This window comes from Saccostrea echinata, unplaced genomic scaffold, assembly GCF_033153115.1.
Source record: "Saccostrea echinata isolate AGI-Se365-2 ecotype Australia unplaced genomic scaffold, CSIRO_AGI_Sech_v1 ptg000036l, whole genome shotgun sequence".
Classification (NCBI taxonomy): domain Eukaryota; kingdom Metazoa; phylum Mollusca; class Bivalvia; order Ostreida; family Ostreidae; genus Saccostrea; species Saccostrea echinata.
Window position 1 is genome coordinate 4,209,119 of NW_026889785.1, and position 18,391 is coordinate 4,227,509.

The window sequence follows — 18,391 nt, forward strand, 5'->3', positions numbered from 1 at the left end:
TGAAATGCGTTAGAAGCGCACTTGCTCTTAAAACACAAAATTATGAAAAGAGATAATATTAAAGTGGGTGCTTCAGACTGGAGAAAACTTAAAGATCTAGTGGACGAGTTTAGGGAACTGTCAGAAAAAATTGATTACAGTCTTCACTGGCTTATTCATAGAAAAGAAAAAGTACGTCATGGAAATCCGCTTTATGTGTTGAGAGAAATGGCGGATACTGTGAAAGATATTATGAATATATCAGAAACTCTTCACTACATTAAAAAATAGTGAAAGAAAAACTAAATACTATCAAAATGTCTACGGTCAATTCAGTCTACAGTCAGGATTTACTATTATCTCCAAGAAAAATGTCTACAGTCAATTACGTCTGAGATCAATTCCGTCTGCAGTCAGAATTGTCTGCAGTCACTTTTTTTTTTAAAGAAAAAATCCTTTTTATGAAAAGTCTACGGTTAATCAAGCACGTGACAATTTTGTTATAAAAACGGGTTTATTGTAAAAATTTCCAACATATCTGAATTGATCGTGGAAGAAGCATCACCCTCTCTTCAGCAAAGATGGAACAGAAACATCAGGACATTATCAAAGCAAACTACACGACTTTGGTGAAAAAAATGATGACCTCTTCCGTTGCTGGGCATCTCTTTGCCTCCAACATTATAACCGACGAGATGAGACAGCAGATTGAAGCCGAAAAGACCAGTTATGATCGTAACAGAAAGCTAATAAGTATCATTCTACGCAGAGGACCAAAAGGTTTTACAGGTCTTCGAATGGCACTTATGAAAGCTAACCAAACAGACTTATCAAAGCTTCTCTCAGCAGTGATAATAACATGTCCGAGTACGAAAAGAAGTTAGCCATGGCCAGGTCGCTGGTTGTGAACATGTCAGAAAAACGAATTATTAAGACTGAGCCGAAAAGTAACCCTTCAGAACAACAAAACTCACAAGAAGAGCGGTGTAGAATCAGTCTGGATGACTTCAACGATCTTTTCCTTACAGCCGTGCCATTCAAAGGGGATATCAATATTCACATCCATCACTTTACAGAATCTAACGGTCGTTATTTTGCAACAAAGAAGGGGGTGACATTCCCGTTGTGCCGATGGCTGAAATTTGAGTCTCTTCTAACAGATATCGCCAACTTTCTGCAAAACAATGAAGCTGATGAAGAGATGAAATGGCATATTGGAGGGGTTGTCTTCGTCTCTGTTAACCCTGGGTATACCTCAGTAGACATTAGGCACTCTTGGAAGCCAGACGATGCCCTAGAACCGGTACCAACCAGAAAAGGTGTGTCTTTGAACAAATACAAGTTGACTAAATTACTACAAGCCGTTGAAGAAGTACGAGAATATGTTCCCGAATTAAATGATACAGAACTGTGTGCGTTCAGCGAGTCCCATCAAAATCAGCTTGGAATGTTAAGTTGTCCAGAGTGTACTCCTTTTGGATATAATCCGGCAGAAGATGTGTCCATGGAATGTAATGTCGGTGACTTAAAAGACTCACATGCAATCGAAAGTAATTCTGAATAAAAGTGATATTGAATAAAAAAGAACTCTTAAATTATTTTGTTATGAGTGACTAATGTAAATACTTATATGTATCCTTCTTTATGTACATGTATAATAAATACTTTTAATTTCATAATAAATTATGCATCTGAAAAAAAAATTCTATTCTTGTGTTTGATTCCGTACATAATACAAAACTGAGAGGAAATAATCAGTTCGGTACAAGACGGCAAAGTACACAGACTATTTGAGAAAGCTATACTATACTCCCGGAAATCCAGGTGCATTTGCAGGTCCTGAGAAACTTTATCAGGCTGTAAAAAAAGAAGGAAAGCATAAAATTGGAAGAATGAGAATCAGACAATTTTTGAATAACGAGGATCCCTACAGTTTGTTGAAACCTATCCGTCGGTCATTTCCACGCTCTAAGGTTGTAGTGAATACGATTGACTCCATGTGGGATGGCGATTTAGCCGATGTCAGCAACATTTCTTCCGAGAACGATGGTAATAAATTTTTGTTAGTGTTAATAGATATATTCAGTCGCATTTTATTCATAGAACCTTTGAAAAATAAGCAGCATCAAAACGTCACAGAAGGTTTAAAATCAGTTTTTCAAACAGGACGAAAGAAGAGATAAAGGGAGCAAATTTAAAAATCGCTGGGTAAAAGCGTTTTTTAAAAAAAGGAGGGTGTGCATGTCATATACACCCAGAATGAAACTAAAGCAAACTATGCTGAAAGAGTTAATCGTACCATGAAAAATCTTATGTATCGTTATTTTCTGAAAAATAGAACATACCGTTATGTTGAAGTTTCACACCTCATAGATCTCTAGGGGAGCAAGCACCTGTAACTGTCACCAAGGAAAATGCAGATGAAGTGAGACTCATTTCCTATCTCAGTACGTGGAAAAAGAATCCTGTGAGCAAAAACAAGTTGGAAAAAACAATCAAATCGTTCAGTAAAAAGAAAAGGACTAAACCAATTTTTAAGTACAAAATAGGAGATCATGTGCGTATTTCACAGCTTAAACATCCATTTCAAAGAGACTACCAGCAAAAATGGACTGAGAGTATTTTAAAGTGTCTAATCGCTACAAGAGAGCTGGTATACCTGTGTACAAAATAAAGGATTTAGCCGATGATCCAATAGAAGGCACTTTTTATGAATCGGAACTTCATGAAGTCGGGAGATATTCTGTATAGAGTGGAAAAGGTGTTGAAAAAGAGAAAACGCGGTAATACAAAGGAAGTGTACGTAAAATGGGACGGATGGCCTAGTAAATTCAATTCGTGGATTCCCGAAAGTTCTCTAGAAAACAGTTTTTTTCAACGAATTTTCATCCGTCAAGATGAGCCTTCGAATGGTGTTGAGGTCTACAGACAGCTCCAAATATTTTGACAATAAACCCAATTGTTTTCGAGTTCACTTGAATAAACAAATTCAATTGGATGGATACTGGACAGTTGCTTTAACAGAATTTACTACAGAGAGTTGGGATCCAGCCAAGAAAACTCCCGATGTGTACATATGCTGTGACATATGTGAGGAAACCATTGTTGGTGGCAAGGACGTACCCCTCTTACGACGAGTTTTTCTTGGAGAAAAACAGGAAAACATCATCTACACGTTACCTTATTACCTTCCCGTCAAGATTGGTCAATTACAACAGATCTGTATATATATAACGGACAGAACAGGCAACTTAGTGTCATTGTTAGACGGAATGGTGAGCGCTACACTTCACTTTAAGAAATTCCCTTACGTTTTATAATGAATAGTCAGACGTACATTAGTGACCCTAAAATCTGGGAAGCTTTTTATAAAAACATGGCAGAGAAAAAGTTCAACCCGTACAAATATAAACCCAAACAGATTGGAAGGGGTATGAGAAAACGAAAATCTTACGTAATTCCCATTAGACCTCATTGATTGTTAGAATCCGTTAACCCTATTCCTCAAGTGACACCCGTGGCTGCGGTGTAAGAGAGAGCCAAATCGGAACATGTAAAAGACGTAAAAGAAGGCGTTCCCTTTATCAAGGTCACCAAGGGTATAAAAAGACCATCGCAGCACTCCTCTGTCATTCCTACTAAAAAATTAAAGACGTCAACATCGCACAAGAGGAGGAAGGGCAAGAAAATCAATCTTGTGAAGAAAAAAACAGTCTCGAAAAAGGAAAACAAACGGAAGATCTAAAAAGCGACATACATCTGGAGGAAAAAAGACATCACAAAAGCCAAAAAAACTCTTTAAGATCGATAGATACAAGAACGTTTTTAAGCAGTGAAGATGGCCTTCTTAAGCAGTGATAATAAAGACATAGCCCAGCCAATGGAACTTTCTCTCTTTGCTTCACCCACTAATCAAGTAGCAGTCGAAAAAGTGTACTTAACTGAAGCCAGACCGATTTCCAGTATTGGAGTGTCAGATACCCCCATAAAAATAGTTGTATCTGGATCGGGAGCGGAATATATCGATTTAAAAAGAAGTCGATTGTATGTAAAAGCCAGAATTTTAAAAGCGGATGGTTCCTCATTAGCGGCCAATGAGAAGACTGGAATTGTGAATCTACCATTGCAAAGCATGTTTTCTCTGATGGATGTCTACTTAAATAATAAGATGGTTTCCTTTAATACGAATAATTATCTTGGAAGCATACCTGAAAACAGTCTTGTTTGGTGGAAAAGAGGAATTATCTTCCCCAAAGCAGTCCCAGTTGTTTTTTAAGGACGAAGGAAATTTGGGTGACGCGAACGCCTACGATGGTGGCAATGCTGGACTAGTCCTGCGCTATGGCTATACACAGGAAAGTAAAGTATTTGAACTGGAGGGTAACCTGATGGAAGATATTTTTGACATCGACAAATACCTGATCAATGGTGTAGATATCTACATCAAGCTTTTTAGATCTAGTGCACCTTTTGTAATGATGTCAGCAGAGAGCACCCCGGCTTACAGACTGGAATTACTAGATGTCGTGTACAAAGTGGCCAAAGTGCGAGTAGATCCTGGTGTTCTATTGAACCACAGCAAGCAGATAGAATCTACCCCTGTAAAATACACCATCTCAAGAAATGAATTGAAAATGAACACCATTCCTAAAGGATCTACTGAATTTTACTGGGACAACATTTTTCCTCAGGCAGTACCCGACCGCATCGTTGTAGGATTGGTAGATCAGAAAGCTGTAAATGGGGATTACACTACCAATCCGTTTAATTTCGAGCATTTTGGTGTAACGGATGTAGGGATATACGAAAACGGAGAAAGCGTCCCAGGAAGACCCTTAAAAACCGATTTCACGACAGGGCATTATTCATCCGCATATGCTCGACTGTTTGAGGTTCTCTGGAAAATGGAGTCAAGACGCCGGTCTAGTAATTACTCGAGACAACTTTGGAAGTGGATATTCTCTGTTCGTCTTTACCACAGATCCCTGCGGTTTTGGTAAAGAATATTTAAACCTGATTCGAAGAGGAAACACCAGACTCGAACTAAAGTTCAAACAAGCAACAGCAAAAGCTGCCAACGTTTTGGTGTTTTCCACCTTTTCCTCTCTACAAGAAGTGGACAAGTCCCGGGACATCAATTACATTCAACCATGAATTCAAAACAGCTCCTCGATGTTGTGCACAATGAACCTGTCCTAAAACGATTTGTAAAAGGAGTATATGCCAGTAATACTTTACCGGAAGTCGTGACGCATTACCTGTAGTGCTATGACACTGTTTTCCTTTCATATTTCTCAAACTGTCACATTCATTTCCCATCATTTATTTCCATCAACATAGGTAAAGGAAATGGTAAAGGAAAGGGAAAAGATTGACTACAACAAAAAAAATAAACAGAACTTACAATGCTGTACATTATATAAATATGACCGAAATGATGCACCATACGACTGACTGATAATACTGAATACAATAAATATGAATACTTTATGTAATAAACTAGTAATGCATGATGGTGTTGAATAATTTAAGTGAATAGAAATGTATAAATGACGTTAACATCTAACGTGTGAGAACGCTAATTTACATCATATACTCAAACTGAAGATTAACCTTGTTTACTCCAAAAATACAGTATACAAAAAGATATGAAGTTAACACTGCATTTATACAACCATAAAAAGGTAATTACCGTGATTATTTTCCAACTCATCCAAAAATCTAAGGTAAAACAGCTCAAACTCACTACAGCTTTGGGTAAACATCGAAAAATCGTGCAAATATGGCGGGTTCACACGTCAAGATTGAAAATTCATATTCTGACAAAATTGGATAAATAAATTGATGCGGATAAATTTGGACAATAATATAATATCAATCTTACACCGGCCCCTAAAATATGGTCCTACACAGAACATATTTTACAATTTTCCAATGAGCAATTAACATCTTTAAACATGTGAAACAATTTAGTCTCTGTCATCCGACTCCAACACAAGACACAGTTTCATTATTGGACGTGTAAGAATATTAGACACAGTTTTCACTTTCACAACACGCACAATATTATGTCTGTCTTTTTGAACCTCCAGAACTCGTCCAAGATTCCAATAATTCCTTGGGCCATTTTCAACAATAAGAACCAAATCACCTTCTTTAACATTGCGTCCCTCCGTTAACCACATCTGCCTGCTCTGAAGAAGGGGTAGATACTTTTAATCCATCTTCTCCAGAAGATGTCTGCGAGATATTGGATCTGGCGCCATCTACGTCGAACGTAGTTGTCCATCTGTGAAAAAGTTCCAGGTGGGCAAGTTTCTCCAGATCTAAGAAGTAGCAAATGGTTTGGGGTCAAAGCGCTTAGATCACTAGGGTTATCTGATGTGGGCGTCAAAGGTCTTCCATTGAGAATTGCTTCAACTTCACAGAACAAAGTTGTGAGTCCTTCATCGTTCAGATAAATAGTTTGTTCATGTAAAACGGAAAATATCACCTTTCTTACGGATCTGATAAGTCGTTCCCAGACACCTCCGAAATGTGATGCTGGGTTAAACATCCAATCTATCCCTGACTGCAACAAATGAGAATGAATTTGGTTAACGTTCCATGTCTTGATAGCTTCTCTTAATTCCTTTTCTGCACCCACTAAATTTGTACCATTGTCTGATCGGATAAATTTAGGTTTTCCTCTCCTTGCGATGAATCTGCAAATAGCATCAATACATGAATCTGTATCCAAAGAGAATGACACTTCAAGATGGACTGCTCGTGTATTAAGACAGGTAAATATTACACCATATCGTTTCACCATACTCCTTCCTCTCTTCAATTCAAATGGTCCAAAGTAGTCCATACCTACACGGGTGAATGGGGGATCATCTGTTTCCAATCTTTCAGAAGGTAGATTGGCCATTTTTTGATGCATTGGAGGAGACTGGTATCGTCTGCATATAACACATTTTGAGATAAGCGATTTTAATACAGATGAAATACCGGGTATCCAAAACTTCTCTCGAATGACTGCTAAAGTAGCATTCTTGCCCATGTGTCCTGCAGATCTGTGGGCATCTATAGCAATCATCCTAGTCAGTGTGGAATTTTTTGGAATGATCATCTGATGCTTAGTGGTAAAAGATGCGTTTAGCTTTTCTAGTCTGCCCCCGACTTTGATGACTCCTTTATGTAAAATAGGATCTAATCTAGAAAGCTGTGACGATTTTTTGACATATCCATGTTTGTCTCCAAGAATTTTCAATTCATTTGCATAATACTGTCTTTGCTCATATGCCACAAGTTCTCTTTCAGCTCTGTCGAGGATATCAGTACTGAGAAAAGGAATCGCTTTTGCCTTCTTGGACTCCTTTACTCTTGTTTCACTTTCCACTCTCTCAATCTGCATGATTCTCTCCTTTGAAGCTCCAGAGTCTATCATTTTTTCTCTTCTTTCTATTTTCTGCTTGACTATTTTTCTCAAGTTATCCTTGGCTTTCAAGAACCATCCAACCGTGACTTTAAGTCTTTTCCAATCTGAGAAATGCTGAAGAATTTTTTCAACACCATTGAAGGAAGACTGTATAAGGGTAGTGTTGATGCATTTTTTCACTTCCACATCGTTAACCCCAATAGTAGTATCAATGTCACAGTTCAAAAGCCAAAGAGATTCTGATTTCAGGAGGAATTCAGGTCCATGAAACCACAACTGATGATCTATGAATTTATCAATCACAGATATTCCTCTAGATGCACAGTCAGCAGGATTTTCTTTCGTGTTCACATAATGCCATTGATCAAAAGTTGTATGGGCGTTGATGATGGCAAGTCGATTGGTGACAAAGGTTTGGAATCTAGTCTTGGTGTTAGCGATGTAGCGAAGTACTGTTGTACTGTCTGTCCAGAAATGTGTTTTCTCTATAGGAAAGTCTAATTGCTCGTCCACCAGTCTACTTAACTTGACGGCTAATGTCGCAGCGGTGAGTTCCATCCTAGGAATTGTCATTGTTTTCAATGGTGCCACTCTTGATTTGCCCATGACGAAGGAACAATGTACATTTCCATGATCATCAGACATGCGCAAATATATAACAACTCCCATGCCAAGTGTGCTTGCGTCCGCAAAACAATGTAACTGGTATAACACAGAATGTCCAATATTCCCTGGCTTGTAACATCTTTCAATTTTTACATCTTCCAGATGTTTCACTTGCATGAGCCAGCTGTTCCATTTCTTTAACATGGTTCCATCGATTTCATCATCCCATCTTACACCATCTTTACACAGCTGTTGGAGTATGGATTTAGCTGTCAAAACAAATGGCGCTACAATGCCGAGTGGGTCATAAATGGAACTTGTCACAGAAAGTATGCCTCTTCTTGTTGTAGGATGGTCCTTTAACTGTATTTGAAACCCTAAGGAATCGTCTTCCACGAACCAATAAACTCCAAGGGCTCGCTCAATCAGAGTTTCTTCATTCAGACTAAATTTTTTGATGTCTTCTGCTCTATCTTCTTCTGGGACGGATTTCAATACCTCCTTACAGTTACTTAGCCACTATGTTAACCGAAATCCTCCTTACAAAGGGCCATCAGATCCTTTATGAGGTATTTGGCTTTCTCCTCTGTATCAACTGATGCTAAGCAGTCGTCCACGTACATATTTTTCATTATGGTATTCTGTATGCTTTGATCATAGTTGTTACCATGTTCCTCAGCAGTTTTCTTCAAAGCATAATTGCAACAAGTAGGTGATGAGACAGCCCCAAAAATATGTACTTTCATCCTATACTGTTTAGGTTCAGCACTCAGATTTCCATCTTTCCACCAAAAAAATCTCATGCAGTCTCTGTCCTCTTCTGGTACTGCAACTTGATGGAACATAGACTCAATGTCACCTTGTACCGCAATACGTTCCTGTCGAAATCTTAGCACTCCTAAGAGACTGTTAGTTAAGTCAGGTCCTTGTGGTAGTTGACTATTTAGAGACACACCCCTAAACACAGCAGAACAGTCAAATACTACTCTTATTTTTCCTGGCTTCTTTGTATGATATATACCATGGTGAGGAAGATACCATACGCGTCCATCATCCCTTTGTAGTTGCATCTCAGGAACTGGCTCAACAAAGTCTTTCTCGAACAGTTTATTCATGAAAACAGTGTAATCAGTTCTAAATTGTAGATTTTTCAACATCTTCTTCTTCAAACATTCGAGTCTCTGTAGTCCTTGAATCATATTATTTGGCAAGCTCACAGAATTGTTTCTAAAAGGAAGTCCTATTGAGTAATGACCATTCACTTGTTTGATGGACTTTTCAACTTGGCTCAGAAAAGTTTTGTCCTCCACTGAATGCTCTTTCTTTTCTGCTATCATGTGCTCTGGAAAGTCTGAGTTAATTGATGCCTTCACTAATTCTTCCAGCTTAGTGTCACATTCACAGTACCGCTCCAGTGTCACTTTGTTCACATCATATGATCCTGACCCGACTTCTCTCAGTACATTCCACACAATCCACCCCAAGCGCGTCCTTGTGGCGTGAGGAGATCCACTTGGTCCGGTTACCACTTCAAATGGAGCATAAGCGTCTGGGACATTGCTGCCAATAAGAAGGCCAATTTCAGCAGCAACATTTGGGAGCGTTATGTTTGATAAATGATGCCACTTTGAAATTTCTTCCTTTTTAGGAATATGTTCATGGGTGACAGGCATCCTGTCTTTCGTATAAATTTTTGGAAGATCTATGAATTCCGTCATGTTCATATCACAGAGTTGTAGGCCTCTGACAGACTGGGACACCAACTGATGTGGTTCTCCAACTGTGTTCAGAGTGATGTTACATTTCTTTTCACTAACGCCTAGTTGTCGCATGAGGTTTTCAGAACAGAAAGTAACGCTGCTACCCGAGTCAAAGAATGCGTATGTAATGACACTATGGTTCTTGTTTTTCAACTTAATTCTCACAGGAATTATCGCCATGGCCGATGTTTGTTCTCCGGCCCCAACATCACAAGAAGCACCGACATCAGAATTCCCTGTTTGGATGACAGATTGATCAACGTTAGAACTTGATGAAACTGAGTTGTTGTGTTCTTCCCTATTGATTGGATAATTCGGTGTTGATCTTGATGGGTCATGAAGAATGGTAGGGTGTTGACGTCCACATGAAATGCATTTAAGTCTGTTTCTACATTTCTTGGTTACATGTCCCTTTTTCAAGCATCCATAGCAAAGTCCTTTATTTTTCATAAAGTTATATCTCTCTTGAATACCAATTCTTTGAAATCTGTAACAATCGATCAACACGTGGCCAGCACCACCGCAAAATTCACATTTCAATACTAATGCTCCAGGTGATTCCTTTTCACTACTTAGGCCTCCTGATGCAACTGTTCTTTTCTGGTGCTTATCAGGCTGTGAACGTGAATTTCCACTCAACGATGAAACTCCATATATGGGATCATTAGATTTCTTTGCCTCAGTCTTCACAAAGGTCACAAAGTCACTAAATCCTATTCTTCTCTTAGTCTCTTTAATTTTGAGAACTGCAGTTCTCCATCGATCGTGTAGATATATCGGAAGTTTTGACAAAAGTCTTTTAATATTTTCAGCATAGTCCAGAACTGACACACAGTCAATGCTTTCTGACGCGTTTTGACATTCTACCAGGAACAATGCAAATTCGTCTAACATTTTTGCATCTTTGATCATAGGCAAATCAAGAGCTTTCTTGATGAATGATGTCACTATCAGTTCACAGTCTCCGTATCTTTCTTCCAATTGCTTCACTGCTGCTTGGTATCCTTTATCTCCAGACGTGTGTGTATCCAGATACGACACGGTTTGCTTCACCTTGCATCATCTGTTCCAAATAATTGAGACGCTCATCATCATTACTGGTGTTCATCACTACTTTTGCGTGAAACTGTCCCATGAATCGCCGAAATTCCAATGGATTTCCACTGAATTTTTTAATTTCTGGCAATGGTCTTCTTAGGTAGTTCACAACATCCTGCATTGCATTTTGTTGTTTTGTTTCCATTGAAATGTTTGGCACAAAAACACTGGCGTTTGGATTGAGTTGTTTTTCTGACACAGAAATTTGGGAACCAAGTTCTGCATCCTTGCCTATGATTCTGGGGGATGGCATAGGTGGATTTCTTCTAGGTGTAATTTCTTCTTCACCAAATTTATCACTGTGAGTGTCAATAATTTCACTTTCTAGCTCGTACTTTTGTAAAACTTCAGTCTTTGCATTAGAAATTGCAATATCTGTCTCTATGTTAAATTCTTCTTCCTTAAGTGTAAGTTCTAATTTGGCCAATTCCAATTCCTTTCGTTTCTTTAACGACGCTTTGCGTGCTTTTGTTCTTCCTTAAGTTTTTCAAGGGAAACACAAGAAGATTTCGTTGTTCTAGAGTTTCTACTTTGTGCTTTGTTTACACTATTCACATTCATTGTTTCATTTTTCACAGTATCTTGATACGAAAAGAATGCTTCTACTTCTTTCTTAAAATTTATCAAGAATATGTCATAATCTTGATGATCTAACAGCAATTTGCTTTTCTCTTGTTCATCCTCTGTCTGGGTTTTAAGAACATCAAATAAGTTTAGAAAGTGTTCATAATTATCCAACCAGGAACTATACCTCTTTCTTATAAGTTCAGTGTCTTTATTCTCTAACATCAAATTCTTTATTTGTGTTACTGACGATTTTAATTTTCTAAAACTGTCATAATATTCTTGTAATTTGTATGACCTGGCCTTTTCTGTAAGTTTTTTGTTTTACCTACTTGGTCGTGATTCTCAGGCCTCAGCCCTTGGTAGTTTACCATCTTCTGTCATGGCTGCCGTCCGGTTCCAATAGTAGAATAATCACGTCAATGTTGTAGTGCTATGACACTGTTTTCCTTTCATATTTCTCAAACTGTCACATTCATTTCCCATCATTTATTTCCATCAACATAGGTAAAGGAAAGGGAAAAGATAGACTACAACAAAAAAATAAACAGAACTTACAATGCTGTACATTATATAAATATGACCGAAATGATGCACCATACGACTGACTGATAATACTGAATACAATAAATATGAATACTTTATGTAATAAACTAGTAATGCATGATGGTGTTGAATAATTTAAGTGAATAGAAATGTATAAATGACGTTAACATCTAACGTGTGAGAACGCTAATTTACATCATATACTCAAACTGAAGATTAACCTTGTTTACTCCAAAAATACAGTATACAAAAAGATATGAAGTTAACACTGCATAAAAAAGGTAATTACCGTGATTATTTTCCAACTCATCCAAAAATCTAAGGTAAAACAGCTCAAACTCACTACAGCTTTGGGTAAACATCGAAAAATCGTGCAAATATGGCGGGTTCACACGTCAAGATTGAAAATTCATATTCTGACAAAATTGGATAAATAAATTGATGCGGATAAATTTGGACAATAATATAATATCAATCTTACATTACCCTTGTGCCTTCATCATCAATACGCAACCTTTGCCATTTCCAGGAGAACATTGGGTCGCTGTAATCATACACAGTTCCTCGGAGGCCGACTTTTTCGAAAGTGTAGGGAAACCACCTGGGAATTACCAAGAGATTGAGAACTTTATTAAAAAGAATAGTGAATACTGTACCTTTAAATGTAAACGACTTCAACCTTCCTATTCAGATTTGTGTGGGCTTTATGTACTTGTGTTTTTAATATCTAGATTGTGTCTTAAAATGTCTTTGCCACGTGTAGTATTCAATTAATTGATGAATTTGTACATGGTTTCATACATGAATTCTTGTATCAATAAACATGATATACGACATGGGTGAGTTCTTATAAATACTCGTTCAGTTTTACATGTCAATTCATCAGAGAATCAGTAGAGGAAAGGGAAACATGGCAACACAGCGCGAATGGTGGAAAACAAAATCCTTACTACCATTTTCAGCACCCACCACAATTTTAATTTGTGGTAGTACGCAAAGCGGAAAGACACATTTCACTAAACGACTCTTGCAAAATGCAGATGGCATGTTTTCCACTTCTGTAGATAAAATCATCTATGCTTATTCTGAATATCAACCCATGTTTGACGAAATGATGGCAAACATACCGAGATTTATTCTTCATCAAGGATTACCCTCCAAGGAAGACACAGAGCAGTATACAGAGGGTGTAAACCACACGATAGTGGTATTAGACGATCTTATGCTGCAAGTTGCGCAATCTCAAGATTGTGTACATGTATTTACTGTGACTTCTCATCACCGTAACGTTACCACCGTGATGCTCTCTCAAAACTTGTACCCTCCTGGTAAATATGCCAGGACCATATCCCTGAACTGTCTAAATGTGATTTTATTCAAGAATTACCGTGATTCCCACCAGATCATGACCTTCGGATCACAAATAATACCAGGATGTGTACCATTTTTCAAAGCTGCATACGAAGCTTCAACACGTCCAAATTTTGGCTATTTGCATGTGTATTTAGAACCTACCCAGAACAAAGAATACCAACTGCGATCCCACATCTTGCCTGGAGAGGACATGGTTATTTATCAACCCCTATAAATACATGTACTTGATCACAATTTGTTCATATTGCAGAAATGAATCGAAGAATACGGAAGCAGAGAGCATTTATACATTTTATGCTAAGTGCAAACAGCACTCAACAAAAATTGATTGTTAAGTCTTTGACTAGTGAACAATACGATGTTATCAGTGAAATAGCCCTGAATATCTACACGGGAACTTATCCTCTGACTAAGAAGTATATAAATCAGTTGAAACCTTACCAATCGTACATTCGATCACTGGGATCGAGAGAAGTCAGTACGAAACAGAAACGTGGGATTTTATTAAAACATCAGCAATTAGTATCACTGTTACTGAAACCTATTGTTCATCATATTGTCAAGAATGGCGAGAGAAATGATACTAGTACCTAAATTAAAATACGAACATCTTCTTAAAAAAATGGAGGATAAAGAAGAGCCTGTTTATCCAGACACCATGAATGACGACAAGGATCAAAAACAAATGTCTGAAAAGACAACCGATACAACGTTGAGTGAATCAATCAATGACACCTCACAGACAGGGAGTGGTTACGTCAGTAGAACTCAAACAATAGGAAAACCTCCTGGTGTGTCCATGAAACGACGCAAACAAACACATTCCTTGGCTTACGTACTGAGTGTTAAATTGGAAGAAAAAGACTGTTCTTTTAAAAACAAATTTTATTGTATATACTGTAATGCATATTATTGTAAATGATAATAAATACATTGAATTGTAATGTGAATATTAAAATAAAAATGGGTATTAAAATGTACATCTTTATTTTCATGGTTTTAACAATATCCAAATGGCAGCGTATCTAAATTGGGCAGAATTCTCCTTTTGGTGTAAACCATTTGATATCGTTTGGTTTCTATGCGGTTTAACAATTTTCTTTTCCGACTGTCCCTGGATATTTTACAGGGGTTGATAATTTCAATTTTGCTTATCTTGTGCTGTACAGATAAAAAGATTAGATAGCTTCAAACTTGATCACTTTAGAGTTAGCCCGGTTTAATGTAAACCCTCGAACTTTACATTCTTCCCTGCCAGAAAGTGTACGGTATGCATAATTTTTGGGACCCCCCGACACAAATTCCACAATATGACCATTTTCTGGTTTGATCTCGTTGGTCAATTCCCCTAAATAGTTTCCAATAGGCAGATAATGCAAATCGGCCGACTTTTTGGGTTTGAAAATGACACTGTCTGTATCGATATACGGAACGTTTTCCGTCAACCGATCTAATACACCATATAAGCGTAATCGCGCATGCGCAGTAGTGAAACTTGCCAAAAATATGTTTGTTTTGCAATCCGGGGGCAAAAACATGGGATGATTACTCTATTCAAATTGAAGAGTGTCCCTAGAAACAATGTGAAAATTAAGAGGAACTTTAGTAGGATCTGAGATAATCCGAAAAAAATCATCACATTCGGATTCGTGAAAGAACATGGATTGTTTCATGCTTAGTCTCTGACCAAATTTCCCCCAAAAACTATTAAGACAGAGTTTGGCTAAACAGCGCAAACCTGGATTTTTCTGAATTTTCTTTGTATTGTCGAATGTATTCCCGTTCTGACTCTTCGCTGCCACACACGGGAGGAAATCCCGAGGCTTCTTATTTAATCTTAAGGAACGTATTGACGTACTTTGCAAACAGATCCCCCTCACCCGCCGAAGGGTCATATTGAGACGATTGCTCAAAATGATAGACCTCATAAATTTTTTAAATTTGGTACCCTTTTGACACTGCCATTTGGATTTCGGGAGTACACCACGTGCCCGTGATGGCTCTTTCCTCTACAGAGCAAGTACATTCATGCTGATTTTCAGAGTCCGCACACGTTCGACACAGAGGAAATTTCGGTTTTCCTTGGGAGCGGCACGGAAGCACGGGGTGGTACAATTTTCTAGGTGGCAGGACTTCGATTTTGGCAAGGCCGAAATAATTTGACATGTCCCGAAAATCATTCGTGATAATGGTCGGATGACCCAGGGGATAACGACAGTATTTATTTGTCCAACGGTAGAGACTGGTAAAATCGTAATACTGAATGGTTTCGTCCTCTTTAGCTTTATAATGGAGTTTTATGGCATTGGTGCCACCCCCAAGAAACGGTCGCGGGGATCAAGTCCGTCTTGCAGATCCAATGTAGAGATAAACTGTTGTAAATCCGTGTTTTTCTCCAGCTGGTACCGAAACTGATGCTCCCATACGACGACCAGATGGTAGCCAAGCTCTTTGAGTTCTCGTTCTCGCTTTTTGGTCATCTTGAAGAGTTCGTCTAATGTCTGGTTCGTCGCGGGGTGCTTGACATCGGATCGATCCTGTTGGAAGCAATCCGGACAACCGTGGTACACACAACCTAACAAAAAACACACATAAGATGTAAAACATGTTTTCAACACAAGATTCGCCGCCGCCGCCCCCCCCCCCCCCGTCCTTTAGGGGCAAGGGAGGGGCAAATTCAATACCAAATTTTGTAATACAGAGTAAAATCTCTTACCGTAAAATTCGTATATGGTGCCTTTCCCCGTAGGACTCTCGACAAAACCGTCACATCTGTAATTGGTCCCTGGTACTCTCCCCCATTAAGAGCATGACGGATATGAACAGGTGTTCCTCGTTGTCGACTTCGTTGCATGAGCCATTCTAACTATTGAATAGAAATTTCACTATAATTCTCTTTGCTGACGTATCCTTGAGAAGGTATAACGGCAATGGGACTCGTCAATTGTCGTTTTCCCACTTCCGTATTTTCCTCTTTTTCCAGGTCACTGAGGGCTACCCATTTTCCATCAAGCCACACCCCTTTTACCCCCTCAAAGTTGTCCATCTCATGCCAGGTTGATGTCGTGATTTCTACTTCAAGGTTGTGTTTAAGAAATAAAGTTTTATAAATACCCATACAAACACTGGCGATCGTTACGTAATCAAAGGGGTCTACGCCATCTATGGTCGTCGTTGAAATAGTTCCATCGGATTGAACATGCGAAGTTTCTATTGTCGTGGCTTGAAGTACAGTATTTCGAAACGCTATGCAACCCCTTCTCAAGATGTCGACGTCCGACCGACAGTACTTCAACATCTCTTGTTGAAAGTTAAATACTTCAGAGCTCTTATTTGCATGCCACGTGACCAATTTCTTTCTCTCTCCCGATGACATGAAATTGTATCCGTAGAATTCTAGAGCCGGATAGGGACCCACGTAAGTCTGATGTTCTTTCGTATTAAAAAAATGAGGAAAGAATCCCTTGCTGAGTTCTTCTAAACCAAACGCTTCTGGGATCTTTGCTAATTTCAGGGGAAGGAAATTCAACGAATCCAAAAATGTGAGATTCAGTTTGTTTGCAATGTGCATGTACATTACTTTGGATCCGTTGTAAATGATTTTATCCGGTCGAATCGAATGTCGGTCAATCAGAACCTCTAAAATGGGATACAAGTTAAAACTTTTGGCACCAAAGATTGATAATGACACGGAAGAAGTTTGTTCATTCATCAATCATTATATTTCATGTTGATTAGATAAAAACAATGATTATGTCGACTTGCAAAAGCATAACAATGAATATGTCGACTTGCAAAAGCATTGCCATTCCACAAGCTGCGAGAAAAAAGATACAACCTGTCGATTCAGTTTTCCACGTCCCCCTTCATCTAAGACCTTAATTGCAAAGAAACCATACTCCAACACCAACAACATTACAGAGCTTACAAAAAGAAAAGAAGCTAACAAGAGTATTTTAAGTCGGGTATACGCAATACGGCAAACAAATCCAAATTTTACATTCAATTCCTAATCAGAAGTGACAGAAGAATGTTACTTACAGGCACTAAAGGAAACTTCATCCAAAACAACTATCATTCTAGAGAGAAATTCATCAGAATGTTTTGTAAATAACTACAATCAAGATTTATTATCAATATGGAAGGCAAACAGATATTCAATATGTTACTGATGCATGGGCTCGTGCAATGTATATACTAAGCTATATAAGCAAAGGAGAACGAGAAATGGAGCGTTTGCTTAAAGAAGCTTCAAATGAATCAGAAAACAATGATAATATTAGGCATCAGCTTAAGAAATTAGGTAACTTATTTTTAACCCATCGCGAGGTATCTGCCCAAGAAGCAGTTTACCGTGCTCTTTCCATGCCACTGAAGAAAAACATCCAGACAAGTAGTTCTTATCAATACAAGTCTACCAAGTGATAGAATTCATATATTGAAGTCTAAAGTTCGGTTGGAAAAATTAGATGTAGACAGTGATGACGTTTTTCAGAAAGGTATCTTAGATAGATATGCTGCGAGACCACTTAAGTCTTGAAAAAATGCCTCTTTTTGACTTTGAATCAATGTATCAAGCAAAATATACTCCTGCAAACAACGAAGAAGACATATCAGATGCAAATGAAGAACAAACTGAAAAAACAGTCGAAAACAATAACACTTCTTATTGGAATGCGGACAATGAGAAAAAGAAAAAAGCAATAATCAGGTCTCCTAGATTCTCAAAACAAACGCATCCAGAAAAATTTTTCCACAGTGTACTAATGTTGTATGTTCCTTGGCGACAGTGAATGGGATAGATTAGCATCAGCAACGGAGCAAGAGCAGTCCGATTCTAAAGAAGAGGGAACTATATTTAATGAAGATCTGGGATTTAATGTATGTTATGAAATGTCCGAAATTTTAAATAAAGCTCCGGAATTGGAGTGCAAATCAGAATTTATGTATAAATTAGAAAAACAAGAAAGTATCCTCAATTTTGATGAATACAGTAAAATTGTAGTTTCTGAATGCTGAACAAAGACAAATCTTTGATATC

The 18,391-nt window shown here is 38.1% G+C and overlaps 2 protein-coding genes and 1 pseudogene across 2 annotated transcripts; 2 read left to right on the plus strand and 1 right to left on the minus strand.

Moving 5' to 3' along the window:
• The first annotated feature begins 560 nt into the window (after positions 1-560).
• On the plus strand, positions 561-1,543 carry LOC133200051 (uncharacterized; annotated as a pseudogene).
• A 2,274-nt stretch (positions 1,544-3,817) lies between these two features.
• Positions 3,818-4,979, plus strand: LOC133199904 (uncharacterized protein F54H12.2-like). The gene is made up of 2 exons (XM_061335710.1): positions 3,818-4,109; positions 4,198-4,979. The coding sequence occupies exons 1-2, from the start codon at positions 3,818-3,820 to the stop codon at positions 4,977-4,979; spliced, it is 1,074 nt and encodes a 357-aa protein (XP_061191694.1).
• Positions 4,980-6,154: 1,175 nt separating this feature from the next.
• LOC133199905 (uncharacterized) lies at positions 6,155-10,662 on the minus strand. Its single transcript, XM_061335711.1, has 2 exons — positions 8,538-10,662; positions 6,155-8,487 (listed from the first exon to the last, which is right to left on the minus strand). Exons 1-2 carry the CDS (start codon positions 10,660-10,662, stop codon positions 6,155-6,157), a joined length of 4,458 nt encoding a protein of 1,485 aa, XP_061191695.1.
• Between the last annotated feature and the right edge of the window lie 7,729 nt (positions 10,663-18,391).